This window comes from Salpingoeca rosetta (assembly GCF_000188695.1).
Source record: "Salpingoeca rosetta unplaced genomic scaffold supercont1.14, whole genome shotgun sequence".
Taxonomy (NCBI): Eukaryota; class Choanoflagellata; order Craspedida; family Salpingoecidae; genus Salpingoeca; species Salpingoeca rosetta.
In genome coordinates, this window is record NW_004754920.1 from 477,466 (window position 1) to 492,247 (window position 14,782).

Here is a 14,782-nt window from a genome sequence, read left to right on the forward strand (position 1 = left end):
AGACAGACAGACAGACAGAATAGACAGACAGACACACACACACACACACACACACACACACACACACACACACACACACACATGTGCATACCGTGTATCGGTCATGCCAAAGTCATCGCCGCTGCAAGCTCCGTCTTGGGCAATTCGCCGCCCCAGCCACGCCACAACTGCAGATGAGACCATGAGAGACTATGAGAATGGAGGCAGATAAAAAGCAGAGCACAGCTTCAACCACGTAGATTATTCCACACACACACGGTCCATACAGCCACACAGACCGACAGAAACAGAGACAGAGAGAGAGAGAGACACACACACACACACAGACACACCCACACATCCAGCAGTTTCAACGAACGTTTCTGATCAGCGGGCGAAGCGTGATCTGCAATCTCAGCGTCACCGCTCAAGTATCGAAGCTGCAACGCACTTCGATGACACGGTGCACACGTAGATAGATGTACATGGAGCGCATTCATGCTCAACCGTGAGAGACTGCCAAAGTAGCTGGCAAAAAAGAAATTCAAACACGCAGACGAAAGGCAACGAACAAAGCACTGCCATACAAATGCAATCAGACACAGTCACACGCACACACTGCCAAACACAAATACAATCACAGACAGACAAACAAGCAGACACGCAGACAGACAGACAAATACAACCATTTCGATCACACCTGTATGTGTAGAGGACATGTGGCTGAAGGCCAACGTTTCCAGCGTACGCACCGGTGTTGTGGCACCGACAGGCGTCTGCCAGTGCCAGGAACTTGCTGGCCGGGAAGTCTGCTTCACGCCGCAACAGGGCCTAGCAGGGTGGTCGTACATTGAGCTGTGAGTTTATGCAACAATGCGCAGGTGCACAGGCTGTAAAAGCTCAGCAAAGAACAAACCACTCAAAACAGGCACATTGGCGAACATCCAGGCCAACCCATACCCGGAGTGTCTCACACGTGCGCACATTCACGTACGCACACAGACACACACGTACACACATGCAAACACACAGACACACACAGACACACACGAACACACACGAACACACAGACACAGACACACAGACACAGATATACATACACACATACATACACAAACACAACGCACACACACACACGCACAAACACGCAAGTGTTTGCTTACACAGGTGTTGACGCCAAAGTAAGCACCGGATAAGAACATGTGGTCCACCATGCATTCCATCAAGCTTGAGGATCCATCGCCACCACCATCACTGCCGTCATCACGACCATCATCAACAGGAGAACGCTTCTCTTGCTTGACACCATCCCGCTGTCGCTCGTGGCCACGCACAAACTGCACCACCGCATCCACGTCCATCACCAGCGTCCAGCACCAACCGAAAATTATCTAAATTATCTACAAACTTTCCGTAACGGAGCCGTTGGTCACTGGCGCGCCACAACAACAACAACAACACACAGACACACACACCCACACACACACACAGGCACACACGCACATACACACACACACACACACACACACACACACACACACACACGACACGCACATACACACAGACAGATACAGACACACACACACGCACGCACACACATACACATACACAACACATAATGGAGAGGGCAGGGGAGTTTGTGCATCAGCAAGTGCAGTTGCTGCACTCGCTGCCATCGTTTGAGGCGCTCCGGCCCAACATCGACACCATGCGCATGGATCTGGGAGAGGACGAGGATGACGCACAGCCCATGCCCTCCGAACAGTCCATCAAAAAGGCCATCAAGAAAGGTGCTGCGAACACGTGTATGTGTATGCGTGCATGCTCAGTTTGTATGCGTGTGAGTGCGAGCCGTGTTGCAGCTCTTGTGACCGATCAACGGTGGTGTCACCTGCCCACCACTCACAACGCACTCTCTTGACACCGCAACGCGTTGCAGCAAACGACATGGCACTGCAGAAGATGCGGAGCGTTCACGGGCATGTGGGGCGTCGGGAAGCCATCGATCAGCTCTCCGGGCTGATGCGGCCGCAAGGGGACGTTGTCGACGCCACAAACGCGTCAGACTGGCGACAGCTGCCGATGGAGTGGCCGAACATGGCCGCTGTCAGCTCACAGGGCGAGGGCGATGGCTCATCGACGCAACAGCAGGCCAGCAGCGGCGCGACAGCCGACAGCGTGCAGCAGCGCGACGAATACCGCCAGCTCCGCCTCAAGGCGCAACGGGAGTATGAGGAGGTGCAACGCGTGCGCGAGCAGGTTGCGCAGACGGAGCAGCTGCTGGAGGTGGTGGAAGCCGTCGGCAGCGATCTTGACACGGGCGCTGTCGATGCCTTGAAGACGGCCGTCAACGGAGCAGACAAGTCGAGTAAGTGCGCTTTGATTACACGTGTGTGTGCGTGCATGCATGTGCATGCGTGTGCGTGTGTGTGCGTGTGTGTGTGTATGTGTATGTGTATGTATGTGTGCACGTGTGTGTTTGTCCCCGTCTCATTCTCGTGCGTGCGGGTGTGCACCATCAACCCCCCGCCCCTCCATATCATGCGATGCCTTTGCAGTACATGCGCTGCAGTCTGCGCTCGCTGATCCGGAGAAGCGAACGAAGATCGCGGCTCGCCTGCGCGCGAACGGCAATGGTGATGATGTCCATAGTGGTGGTCACAATGGCGACGGCAGCGGTGATGGGGTGTTGCCTGAGAAGCGGCCGAAAATGGACCCAGCAGCCGTCTTGCAGCAGCTGTTGCAATCGCAGCAGCAGCAGCAGCAGTAGTAGTAGTAGCAAGCAACATCAGCAGTGACTCGTTGCACGTTGTGTGTGCGTGTGTGTTGTGCGTACGCAAGCGGAGGAAGAAGATGATTGTTACGTTACCTGACATGCACGTACGGTCGTCGTGGTCGTTTGACAGGGGCGTGTCGTTGAATTCAGCCATGTGGCATCGTGTGTGTGTGTGTGTGTGTGTGTGTGTGTGTGTGTGTGTGTGTGTGTGTGTGTGTGTGTGTGTGTGTGTGTGCAGTGTGTGCAGTGTGTGTGTGTTTTGTCTTGTCCTTGTTCAAATTCGTGTGGCTTTGTTTGTGTTTGCCATCATCGTTTGGCTGTGTGTGCATGTGTGGATGGGTTTAGCAGCGCCTTCATCAGTGCTGCTGACTTGTGCGTTTAATTGCTTCTTTGCTTCTTGTCCTTCATTGACGAATAAACCGACCACGAACCAAAGCCACCATCACGAGCACGCAGGGATAAGACCGAGTGCTACACCATCACCACCAATCATCAACCACCAATCACCACTACGATCACCACGACAATCACCACCACCACTACCACCAACAATCATCAGCACCACGGGGACTACTCGGCAAACCCGAGCTCCTCTGCGCGTTTCGCAGCAGCGGCAACAGCGGTGATGACGGCGCCGCGAAATCCACCGTCCTCGAGCGCATGCACCCCGGCAATTGTCGTGCCGTTGGGCGAGCACACCTGTCGGATGGTGTGTGTGTGTGTGTGTGTGTGTGTGTGTGTGTGTGTGTGTGTGTGTGGAGGGAAAGGGAGGCGACGTGGAGAGAAAAGGTGGTATGAAAGGGGAGAGAGGAACACGGAGGTGGGTATAGAGTGTGAGCAACAGGCACAGACACAGACAGCCAAGATAGATCGATGCACAGACACAGACACAGACACAGACACACAGAGACAGACAGACAGATCGATGCACAGACAGACAGACAGCCACACGAACACAGACACACAGACACACATACCTGGTCCTTGAGGTGTGCCGGGTGGTCGTTTGTCTCGAGCACCATCTTGGCAGCGCCGAGGAGCGTCTGGGCAGCAAGCAGCTGCGCCTCCCGCCTGGTGGTGGCGGCGGTGGTGATGGCGGTGGTGAGATGGATGTGGTGAGCGACGTGAAAGGTCGCATTCGTACACACACACACACACACACAGACACACACACACACACACAGACACACACGACACGCACAGACACGACACACACAGACACACACAGACACACAGACACAGACACACACGACACGCACAGACACACAAACAAATACACACACACACACACGACACACACACACACGACACACAGACACGACACACACACACACACACACACACACACACACACACACACACACACACAATGGACCTTGAGAGGCCTGCGCGGACGCCACCGTCAGCCATGGCCTCAATCATCATGTATCCATACGCGGGGCCGCTGCCACTCAGGCCCGTTACCGCGTTCATGTGCGACTCCTGCACGTGGCCGTGATGGAGTGGCGGTGTTTGATATGAGGCGTTCGTTGTGCTGAGGTGTTCGTTGTGCACCCAACACAACATCACACCGCTACCGCAGCACCGCAGCACTGCAGCGTTGTGCCAACTCAATGCCGTACCGTCACGCCTCGCTCCATCATCATACTTCATCACCACCACCACCTTTGGCGCCACCACAAGTCGATGGCTCGCCACGCACCTTGACACGGACGCAGGTGCCGATGGCCGACATCATCTCTTCCACGAGCGCAATGTCCTCTGGCGTGGCGTCCGGATCTGCCGCTATCGCCGTCGCACCCTCGCGCACAAGCGCAGGCGTGTTGGGCATCACCCGCACAATGCGCGCATGGCTCTTCAGGTGCTGTGGGAGAAAGACAAAAGAGAGGAGGAGAAAGGGAAGGAGAGGGGTGACGATGAAGGGTGGAATAATAATAATAAGAGCACTCCGGGAGGTGCTTGCGAGTTTGCACACCCAGACACGCACACACACACGCGCGCGCGCGCACACACACACACACACACACACACACACAGACACAGACACACACACATAACACACACACACACACATAAACGTACACAAACACACGCACACACCTTCTGCAGGGTCTTGATGCGAACACCGGCCGCGATGGAGACGACGAGCGTGGAGGTGCCCACGGCAGAGGCAATCTCCTGCAGGACACTGACGACGACGTTCGGCTTGACCGCGATGACGACAACCTCGGCCGCCTTGACAACATCCACGTTCTTGGCGTGCGTGTTGATGCCGACGTCGCTGACGGCCTTGATGCACTCCTCGCTGGGATCCGCGGCGTGGATGTTGCTGGCGGGCGTCACAAACCCTTGGATCATGCCGCGCATCATGGCCTGCGCCATCTTGCCGCACCCAATGAACCCAATCACGGGGTTCTTCTGCTTCATCAACGACTCCATCTCTGCGTATGGGTGTAGTAGCTACGAATTGGACGAAAGCGAGAGCAGTCGCTTTGAGAGCAAGGGAAAAGAAAATGATGACGAGGCTAGACGATTAGCCATGTCTTCAACCATATTTCTACAACGTCAAGCAAGCAAGCGCAGTGAGGTGGGTGGTGTGCATTGCGTGAGTGTGCGTGAGTGTGCGTGAGTGTTTGTTGCTCGCTTCGCCGTTTGCCTTGTTGGTTGGTGGGTGCTGGAGTGTGTTTATATTTGTGTTCCTCGCCCACACCTCTCTTTACCTCACGCCCTTGGTCCTCCCTCCTTCCTGTCGCTTGCTTCTACACTCACACACACACACACACACACACACACACACACACACACACACACACACACACACACACACACACACACACACACACACACACACACACACACACACACACACACATTCACGCGCATTGCATCCGTCACAATCATTTCCCCCCTCACGTGCAGAACAAACAGAGCACAACAACTGCGGCAACAGCAGCGACGACCACCAACAAACAAACAGCCATGCCCCAAGTAGCCGTGAACAACCTCACCACTCCCCTTGGCATCTCCAAGCTTGCCATCTTTGTACGTGTATGGTGTTGCCGGATTTCGGTGTTTGCTGGGCCTGCTCGACATGCGACGCTGTTGCTCTGCTGCGCGCTTCTCTCGCCTACTTAAACACGAACACACACACACACACACTCTCTCTCTCACACACACGCACACACTTGCCCGTTGCAGTTCTTCACCTTGTGTGCATTTGCTGCCGTGTCTGCTTGGAGCTGCTCTGTTGGCGGCTTCAGCGCTGACTACTCGTGAGTTTGAAGTGGAAGCCTTTGTTTGTGTCGCCACGTTAGCGTGTATTTCATCCTCCACACCCAACCACACACACACACACACACACACACACACACACACACACACACACACACACACACACGCTCACCTCTCTTGTTGTTCATTGCAGCGACATTGACAATGGCGAGTTCTTCTTGGCAATCCACGTCCTTGGCTGGCTTCTGAGCATCTTCTTCATCGCGGAATATGTCTTCTTCCTCGGCAACGTCACCTCTTGTCTCCCCTTCAACTACTACATGGCGGTATGGCGTTGCATGCTCAGCTGGAACGACCGCTCCCTTTCCCTTCATCCCTGCTGCGCACAGGGCTGTACTGTACGTCTGCAACGCTGCATGCCAGCCAGCCCACCATCTCACGTGCATCCATATGTGTGTGTATGTGTGTTGTGTGTATGTGTGTTGTGTGTTGTGTGTTGTGTGTTGTGTGTTGTGCAGGATGCGAGCCTGTGCGTGTCGTGGGGGTTCATGTCCATCATTGCCTCTGGCGTGCATGCCTCGGACTGGGTCGATGCCAAAGACAGCGCTGCCTTCAAGGCGGCCTGTGACGGCGAGGATGGCTACCAGTTTGGCCTCGTGAGTTCTGCCGTTGGAGTGGAGGGCAGGCCGGTGGCGGGAAGTGGGCGTATGCACACATGCTTGTGTGTGTGTGTGTGTGTGTGTGTGTGTGTGTGTGTGTGTGTGCTTGCGTGTGAATATGTACTTCCATGTGTGAGTGTGCATTTCCTCTTCCTCTAGCACCCAGGTCTCGCTCATCTCCAATCCTCCTCATCTTCACGACTACGAACACCCCCCCCCCCCCCACACACACACCAATACGGCCAGGCGATGGGGTTCTTTGCTGCGTTTGGATGGTTCGTGTCCGCGGTCCTCGCCTTCCTGCAGGCGCGACAGGGCGACGCCGCATTCTCGCGTGAGTCCACCATCACATGTGCTGTTGTTGTTGGCGGTGGTGGTGCTGTTCTGCATGCAAGCATGCCTGTATCAACGGCGAGCATGGGGGAAGGGCGAGGATGAGTGTGGCTGAAAGAGACGCGGGTTGCTGTTCAATTGGGGGCGGGGGGGTAGGACAGGAGTCCTTCACACAATAACACACACACACACACACACACACACACACACACACACACACACACACACACACACACACACACACACACAATAGACTCGAGCTCGTCGCAGTCGACGACGACGACAAGCAACCCCGACGGATCCACGACCACAACCACCGTCACCAAGGCAAACGTGGCGCAGCAGTCGTCCCAGCTCCCGTACTGAGCACGACTGATACGCCTCCACCCCCCTCCACACTACCATTCTTTGCTTCACGTCGAGGGTGTTCTGTGTCCATCCATCTTTGTTTCTTTACATTAGTGTACATGTCTGTACTCCCTCTTTATCTCTTCCTGCCTTCATCTCTCTCGACTCTCCCATTCTGTGGTATTCTCTTTGTCCATTCGCCTCCGCATCCCCCATTGCCACCCACCTCGCCCTATTCCCTCGTTGGTGTTCCTGGCACCACGTGTAACATCCCCCCTCCCAATCGTCGCGCCAAACACCCGTTCTCCCGCCCCGCCCCCATCCGTGTGCTTGATGCATCGCCCTTGATGCTGTACCTGCCTGCGCTCACCAAACACGTTTCTAGCGTGTGTGTGTGTGTGTGTGCGTGTTGTCGTTTCTTGCATTGTGTGCATGTTACTCCACCTCCACTGCGCTTCAGTGCATTAACAAATCCACCCCGCCCTTACCCCAAGTGCCACATTATCCATTGTAAAAGAAACCACAAAGGGCGTATGTATTTAGTGCATCAGCGCATGGCACTGCGCGTTCCATCAAATTGCGCACTTTCACAGTGGGAGTTGAACAGAAGGAGTGACAAGGAGGGCGCGGTTGGGAGTCAAGCAACGCGACTACGCTAAGCGAACGGTACAGAGAGAAAGCAAGAAAAGGGCTCAACGAGGCAGGCAGAACAAGGGAAACAAACAAATTCACAATCAATGCGACAACATGTCTCACAGACACCGACATATGGACACACACTTACAGACATTCATACACACATTCACACACACACACGGACACGCATAGACGCACACGAACTAGGTCTCAGAACGCAAGCAAAGAAGACAGAGTGCCCAACCCACAACCAACGGGAAAAAGGCACGGTTACATCGTACTCCTGCTTGCGCAGCAACAACAGCACGCTTCACGCAAGCGCTTTTGCGCTGCTTGATCAAACAAAGTCAAGCCATGCTGGGAGGTAGAGAATGGTGGCGAAGATCCACAGCGACAACAAGGCAATCAGCACACCGTTGAACAGCATCCGCTCCCAGGGCTCAAGCATGTACAGGCCGATGGTGACGTTGTACTTCAAGTGCATGCGCTGCACCAGGTCCACGACGCCTCCGCCTGCCATCTCGCTGTGTATGCGGTGTGTGTGTGTGTGTGTTGTGTGTGTGTGTGTGTGTGTGTGTGTGTGTGTGTGTGTGTGTGTGTGTGTGTGTGTGTGTGTTGTGTGTGTGTGATGAAGCTAGAAGCGAGCAAGGAAACGAGCAAGGAAGCGAGCAATGTGCACAACGTCTATCTTTGGCGTTGCGGAAGGTGCGATTGTGGAAGATTTGCGAATGTTTGTTGAGAGATTTCTTTCATGCCAACGATGACGATGATGACGATGGCAAGGCAAACAACAAGGCAATGGAGGGTCTTGTTGTTGTTGTTGGTGGTGGTGTTGGTGGCAGGCACAGCGAGCATCGCAGCTGTGGCGGCAGCCAGCGCGGGGTTGGACCACAGCGGTGTGGTCATGGACAAGTGCACGCCGTTGACGCTCGCAGAATTGCACGCATGCATCGACGAGCGCCCGCGAACACCAGCCGACCACGCTGAGGACAGCACGCCTTTAGTGCGCATCGTCGTCACTGACCCGCTGCTCGACAGCGTCAGCGTCGGCAACAGCAATGGTGACGGTGATGTACAGCATGGCCACCATCAACACCACAACCAGCAGCAGCAGCAGCAGCAGCAGCAGCAGCAGCAGCAGCAGCAGCAGAGCCGTGGCGGGGGCCTTGGTGACGCAAGGGAGCTTGCGGATCGGAACAAAGCATCCTACGCAGAAGTGTCAGTCGTCTTCCACAACACAGAGCTCAGCAACGGCACCCGTATCCAGAAATTCATGCATGCAGCGTTCTTTCAACACCACATTGCCTCGTTGGCAATCTGGAAGCCGACGCACGTCTCCAGCGAAGCCCTGGCGAGCATCTTAATACCGGGCGCGTGGTCGCTGTACGAGCTCACCCTCTCCGATGTCAGCCTCCAGTCGTCGGCAGCGATGGATGTCCTCGTCTCGGTGATGGACGAATGCAATCACCTGGAAGCGCTTCTACTTCGTGATGTCAAATTGGAAGAGCACCACATCCGCACCCTCTTCGAAGCCCTCCCCACGTCCCTCCGGCGATTGGAAGTGTCATGTGAGATCTTTGTCTGTGAAAATATGTGTATGTGTGTGTGTGTATGTGTATGTGTGCGTGTGAATATGCGTGAGTGAAAATATGTGTGTGTATGTGTGTGTATGTGTGCGTGTGAATATGCGTGAGTGAAAATATGTGTATGTGTGTGTGTGTGAGTGAGTGTGTGTGTGTGAGTGTGTATGTGTGTATGTGTGTGTGTGTGTATGTGTGTGTGTGTACATGTGCGCGCGCACTTTAATGCGCTGCAGCAACACGGAATCACCTCCTCCCCCCTACTTGCCAACGGGTGCAGGTGTGGACAAAGGCAGCTATGCATCGTACTTGGGCGTGGACGCTGCACAGGCTCTTGCCAAGCGACAAGACCTTCATTTGACCCGGGTGCGTCCCCCATCTCAGACTCTTATGTGCTCATGTTCTGTTGTGCATTTGCTCTTGTGATATCTGCTTGCGTCTCATCTCCAGCCGTTGTGCATGTGTGTGTGTATGTGTATGTGTAAATGTGTGTGTATGTGTATGTTTCTGCGCGCGCGCGCGCGCGTGTGTGTGTGTGTGTGTGCTGCCGTGTTTTCGATGCCATCAGGTGGTGCTGGGTGGACTGGAGATTGACGATGACGCGTGCACGGCGCTCGTGTCCGGCTTTGCCTCCATGCCCGCACTGCTCGTTGCCAGTCTGCACGACAACAGCAGTACGTCACTGTGCACTGTGTATGTGTGTGTATGCATGCATGCGTGCTGATATGTGCGTGCACGTGCATGTGTGCTGACATGTGCGTGCGTGGGTGTATGTGCATGTGTGCATGTGTGCAATTGTGGGAGGAGTGGCAGGAGGCTGTGCATTTGTGGATCCCTGTTACAGACCCCACCTTGCACATGCACATGCACCACACTCACGCGCGCACTTTGACCGCTTTCGTTTCATGTCAGTTGGCGACGCGTGTGCACGGGGCATCGTAGATCTTTGCACATCGGGCTCCCTCGACCACATGCAGCTGCTTGTGTTGACGCTCAACTTCATTTCCCCAGCGCTGCAGCAGGAACTTGGTGAGGCAGCACAGTCGTCATTACTGCTCGTGTCGACGTCGTACATGCGTGCGTGCACGTGCGCGTGTTGGTGTTTCTCGTCTTCATTCTAATCCCGCCACAACTTAACACAACACACCACATCACACCACACACCACACCACACCACACCACCAGCTGCGGCGTGTGTGTCGCGCGGGATTGCTGTTGATGTGCACCGCAACCGCCGGCGGGCGAAGATGGCGGCAGCGACGGAGGAGGAAACGGAGGCACCGGCCATGCAGTGATGGTCGCAGTTATGACAATGCAGTGATGGTCGCAGTTATGACAATGCCGTGATGGTCGCAGTTATGACAATGCCGTGATGGTCGCAGTTATGACAATGCCGTGATGGTCGCAGTTATGAAAATGCCGTGATGGTCGCAGTTATGACAATGCCGTGATGGTCGCAGTTATGACAATGCAGTGATGGTCGCAGTTATGACAATGCCGTGGTGGTCGCAGTTATGACAATGCAGTGATGGTCGCAGTGCTCGCTTGCTGTTGTTGTTGTTGTTGTGGTGGTAGTCGTGATGAAGAGTCATGGGCGTGGTGGTTGCGTGCGTGTGCTGTGGTTCGGGAGTGTCAAGTGTGTGGTGATACTATGATGCATTGTTCTGTCGCCGTTGCGTATCTTCAGACCCTGTGGTGGTTCTTTTGCTACTCAAGACTGCTGCCTGTGCGCGTGCGCACGGTTACGATGTTGATTGTGATATGGCATTGGTTGTGTTGGTGTTGTTACCCCATGTTCTGTGAAGTTACGGCCTCGCAGCGTTGCGTTTACTCTTTATTCTGACGTTACCATCGTGCACATCAGCGTGGATGGCCGACAGCACAACAACAATAAACAACAGCGGAGAGAGGAGTGTGGACGTGGTGTGAGCTGGAACAGGGTTAATGAAGCAAAGGGACACTGTGCACACGGCACAAGGCAAAGCTGGCAGAGAAGCTCAACCAAGACATCACGACATGCTACACACACACACACACACACACAGACACAGACACACACACAGGCAGACACATGCACACACACAGGCACACACATGCACACACACACGCACACAGACACAGACACAGACACAGACACACACACACACACAGACATGCACACACAATGCCGCCGACCTGTATGGAGGGAGGCGAGGACGCTTGCGTCGGGGTAGCTGCTCTGCGTGCCCTGCTGCTGCACGGAGACAGTCGCAATGGCACCGGCTTTGGCCACCGCCGTTCGCAGCGGCAGCGACGGGTCTGTCGCCAGGAAGTACCCTGCAGAGATGGTTGTGATCACGGTGGGAGGGGGTTGAGAACGAAGTGGGGAGAGGATTGTGGCGTGGTGGTGATTGCCGTGATTACCGTGATTGCGGTGATTGTGTGAGAGGGAAACAGACGTCACAGCAGGTGAGTGCACACGCGCGAGACACAACAGAGGCACAGCAGAGTACTCATCCCCCCAAACGCAACCGCGACCACAACAGAATGGAATGGAATTGAATGGGGGTAGTCTGACCAAGAGCGCCGATGAACGCATCGCCGGCACCAGACGTGTCCACGGCAGTGACTGCAGCGCAAGGTGGGGTGTGCGAGTGAGTGAGTGTGGGTTAGGGATGCCGCGAGCCATGCCATGCCCCAGCATGACATGACCACCCGGCACATGGCGCGTGTGGAGATGAGCGAGTGGCAATGCACCTTTCGTTGCCGGCATGTGGAACGGGTCGCCGTCGCCGGGTTTCGGCAGCACATATGTGCCTGAAGGTGGGAAGGGCGGAAGGAACAGGGGGTGTCACGGGCTTTGAGGTGCGAGCAAGATGAGTGCAGGAAAGAGAATGAGGGAAGAAAGGACAGCACACATGAATGCATGCTTGCACACATGCATGCATGCATGCAGCTTGCAAGAGACAAAGCCCCCCAATACCTTGGGGCCCGAGGGTGATGATGATGCATTTTGCGTTGTGTTTGTCCTGCAGAGCACGGGCAGCGGCTTCAGCGTCCTGGCACACACACGCACACACACATGTTGAGACAAAGGACGTGCATGAATGCAAAGCGTGGGTGCTGCGAGTACACAGGCAGACAGGTAAACACACAGACACACACAGACACACACAGACACACAGCGGCACGTCAGCATCATGTGTGCGGCACCTGGACGGTTTGGACATCGACACCCGTGACCATCGCTGCCTCCGTTTCGTTGACGCAGAAAATGTCGGGAAGCGTGAACAGCTCGCTAGCAATCTCGGCCTTTGCGGGGGCAAGGTTGAAGATGCTGTGGAGATTGCCGGGGGGGGGAGGGGGAAGGGGTGTTGTGTGTGTGCGTGTGTAGTTTACTCGTGTGCAGGCTACAATCGCGTGTTCATACCATGCAAGTACAGCCATTCTTTCATACAGACACACACACACACGCACACACACACACACACACACGCACACACACACACACACACACACACCTGAACACGCCGTGTTTGTTTGCAAGTCGCAGCGCCGCGAGCGTGGTCTCTGGGCGAATCTCGTACTGTGTAATCACAACCTGGCCAACCGTGCAGAGTGGTGAGGAGAAGGTGGAGGGTGAGGTGGAGGCGGGTGTTGAGCGAGCTTGGAGAGTGTGCACGTTGTCATCACTGGCAGAACAACGACGCGCAATTCATCCTTTCGCACGTGCACACACACATGAGTGTCATAGATCGCTGCTGGACCTTTGCGTGTGCGATCAAGTCCTCTACCCGGCCAATATCAGCCTCAGACAGCTTGTCGTTTGCACCGTTCACGATGATGATGCTGTTCTGCCCTGTTCACAAGACAAAAGGAGGAGGAAGAGGGAGTAGGGAAGATGGACGCGGAATGACGCCAGAAGGGATGAGGGGTCTTATCTGCCCACGTAGCATGCATATCATTCGCAGCAATCGCAGAAAGGAAAGACATCGACAACCACACAGCCATACACACACAGCCACACACACACACAGCCACACACACACACACACACACACACACACAGCACACACACGCACACACACACACTCTCTTTCTCACTCACTCACACACACACACACACACACACACACTCTCTCTCTCTCAATCAACCAAACCAAACCAAACAAAACAAAACCAAACGCACCGGCGTCATCGACGGCAATTGGGGCGACGCCCGTAAACTCTGCGTCGTCCTCCAGCACGTGCTCCGTGTTGATGCCATACCGCTCGTAGTTGTCCTTGGTTTCCTTGCCAAACACGTCCTTGCCAACCTTGGTCACCATTGCCGTGGATGCGCCGAGCTTGGCCGCCATGACGCACTGGTTGGCGCCCTTGCCGCCAAACCCTTTCTACCGGACCAAGCATAACACCACATGAGCGAAGCGAAGTGTGCGCAACATGCAAAGTCAAAATGCTGCGCGCTGCACAAAGCCGAAGCTGCAGACCTCATAGCACAGCAACATTTAGCCAAAGCCAGGCACAATCAAGACAAAGCAAGACACAATCAAGACAGTATTAAGCCAAATCTGTCCAAATCCAAGACAAAAAACAAGACACAGTCAAGACAATATCAACACGTAATCTGGCCACCACATCAAGACACGTTCCTGGCAGCACCCTCGTTCACCAAACCTTGAAGCAGTGGCCGTGCAGGGTTTCACCAGGCTTTGGCAGAGATGGCACATAGCTGTTGCACATGAAATGGTGGCAGATAAATGCACAAAGAAAGTCGCGTTGGTGAGGTGACGCGTGGAGAGGTGGTGAAGATCAACACAGCTTGGTTGTGAGCACCTTGCCAGTGCGATAAATGCAAGCAACAGCAGTGGAATACCTGGTCAGGTCCATGTTGGACGCGCCAACGACCTGAATCCGCGGTGCGCACGACAACATGCATCTGCGAATGTCAATCACAAAGAAACAATACATACACAGACATACACAGACACACACACAGACACACACACAGACACACACACACACACACACACACACACACACACACACACACACACACACACACAAAGCACACACAAAGCACACACACACACACACACACACAAAGCACACAGAGTCTCACCACAACTTGCGAAGACATGCCAGTTGTTGGTGTTCAGTGGTGTTGTTGCCAGGCTGCCTCCTTTTCGCTCTCCTTCTCCTTCTTGCTTGTTCCTCTTTGTTGTTTGGGTGCTGATTAATCGCAATGTCATGGCAATATT

General features: G+C 54.7%; 7 protein-coding genes across 7 annotated transcripts; 3 read left to right on the top strand and 4 right to left on the bottom strand.

Moving 5' to 3' along the window:
- Positions 1-101: 101 nt before the first annotated feature.
- On the bottom strand, positions 102-1,340 carry PTSG_13248 (uncharacterized protein; the record flags this gene model as incomplete). Its single annotated transcript, XM_004993047.1, has 4 exons — positions 102-167; positions 333-429; positions 680-810; positions 1,143-1,340. The coding sequence occupies 4 exons, from the start codon at positions 1,338-1,340 to the stop codon at positions 102-104; spliced, it is 492 nt and encodes a 163-aa protein (XP_004993104.1).
- A 257-nt stretch (positions 1,341-1,597) lies between these two features.
- PTSG_13249 (uncharacterized protein) lies at positions 1,598-2,960 on the top strand (the record flags this gene model as incomplete). Its single annotated transcript, XM_004993048.1, has 3 exons — positions 1,598-1,769; positions 1,919-2,347; positions 2,538-2,960. 3 exons carry the CDS (start codon positions 1,598-1,600, stop codon positions 2,747-2,749), a joined length of 813 nt encoding a protein of 270 aa, XP_004993105.1. The 3' UTR covers positions 2,750-2,960.
- A 158-nt stretch (positions 2,961-3,118) lies between these two features.
- Positions 3,119-5,253, bottom strand: PTSG_06218 (delta-1-pyrroline-5-carboxylate reductase). The gene is made up of 5 exons (XM_004993049.1): positions 4,856-5,253; positions 4,458-4,619; positions 4,131-4,237; positions 3,733-3,826; positions 3,119-3,454 (listed from the first exon to the last, which is right to left on the bottom strand). Exons 1-5 carry the CDS (start codon positions 5,192-5,194, stop codon positions 3,326-3,328), a joined length of 831 nt encoding a protein of 276 aa, XP_004993106.1. The 5' UTR covers positions 5,195-5,253; the 3' UTR covers positions 3,119-3,325.
- A 64-nt stretch (positions 5,254-5,317) lies between these two features.
- On the top strand, positions 5,318-7,858 carry PTSG_06219 (uncharacterized protein). The gene is made up of 7 exons (XM_004993050.1): positions 5,318-5,342; positions 5,675-5,797; positions 5,954-6,027; positions 6,180-6,312; positions 6,505-6,642; positions 6,892-6,979; positions 7,232-7,858. The coding sequence occupies exons 2-7, from the start codon at positions 5,735-5,737 to the stop codon at positions 7,342-7,344; spliced, it is 609 nt and encodes a 202-aa protein (XP_004993107.1). The 5' UTR covers positions 5,318-5,342; positions 5,675-5,734; the 3' UTR covers positions 7,345-7,858.
- A 7-nt stretch (positions 7,859-7,865) lies between these two features.
- PTSG_12414 (uncharacterized protein) lies at positions 7,866-8,482 on the bottom strand (the record flags this gene model as incomplete). Its single annotated transcript, XM_004993051.1, has 2 exons — positions 7,866-7,886; positions 8,306-8,482. The coding sequence occupies 2 exons, from the start codon at positions 8,480-8,482 to the stop codon at positions 7,866-7,868; spliced, it is 198 nt and encodes a 65-aa protein (XP_004993108.1).
- Positions 8,483-8,715: 233 nt separating this feature from the next.
- Positions 8,716-10,935, top strand: PTSG_06220 (uncharacterized protein). Its single transcript, XM_004993052.1, has 5 exons — positions 8,716-9,530; positions 9,823-9,908; positions 10,111-10,216; positions 10,455-10,571; positions 10,728-10,935. The coding sequence occupies exons 1-5, from the start codon at positions 8,723-8,725 to the stop codon at positions 10,835-10,837; spliced, it is 1,227 nt and encodes a 408-aa protein (XP_004993109.1). The 5' UTR covers positions 8,716-8,722; the 3' UTR covers positions 10,838-10,935.
- A 394-nt stretch (positions 10,936-11,329) lies between these two features.
- Positions 11,330-14,753, bottom strand: PTSG_06221 (uncharacterized protein). Its single transcript, XM_004993053.1, has 12 exons — positions 14,644-14,753; positions 14,398-14,429; positions 14,199-14,253; positions 13,711-13,915; positions 13,289-13,380; positions 13,043-13,122; positions 12,735-12,858; positions 12,505-12,580; positions 12,279-12,338; positions 12,100-12,150; positions 11,718-11,858; positions 11,330-11,381 (listed from the first exon to the last, which is right to left on the bottom strand). Exons 1-12 carry the CDS (start codon positions 14,659-14,661, stop codon positions 11,377-11,379), a joined length of 939 nt encoding a protein of 312 aa, XP_004993110.1. The 5' UTR covers positions 14,662-14,753; the 3' UTR covers positions 11,330-11,376.
- Positions 14,754-14,782: the final 29 nt, after the last annotated feature.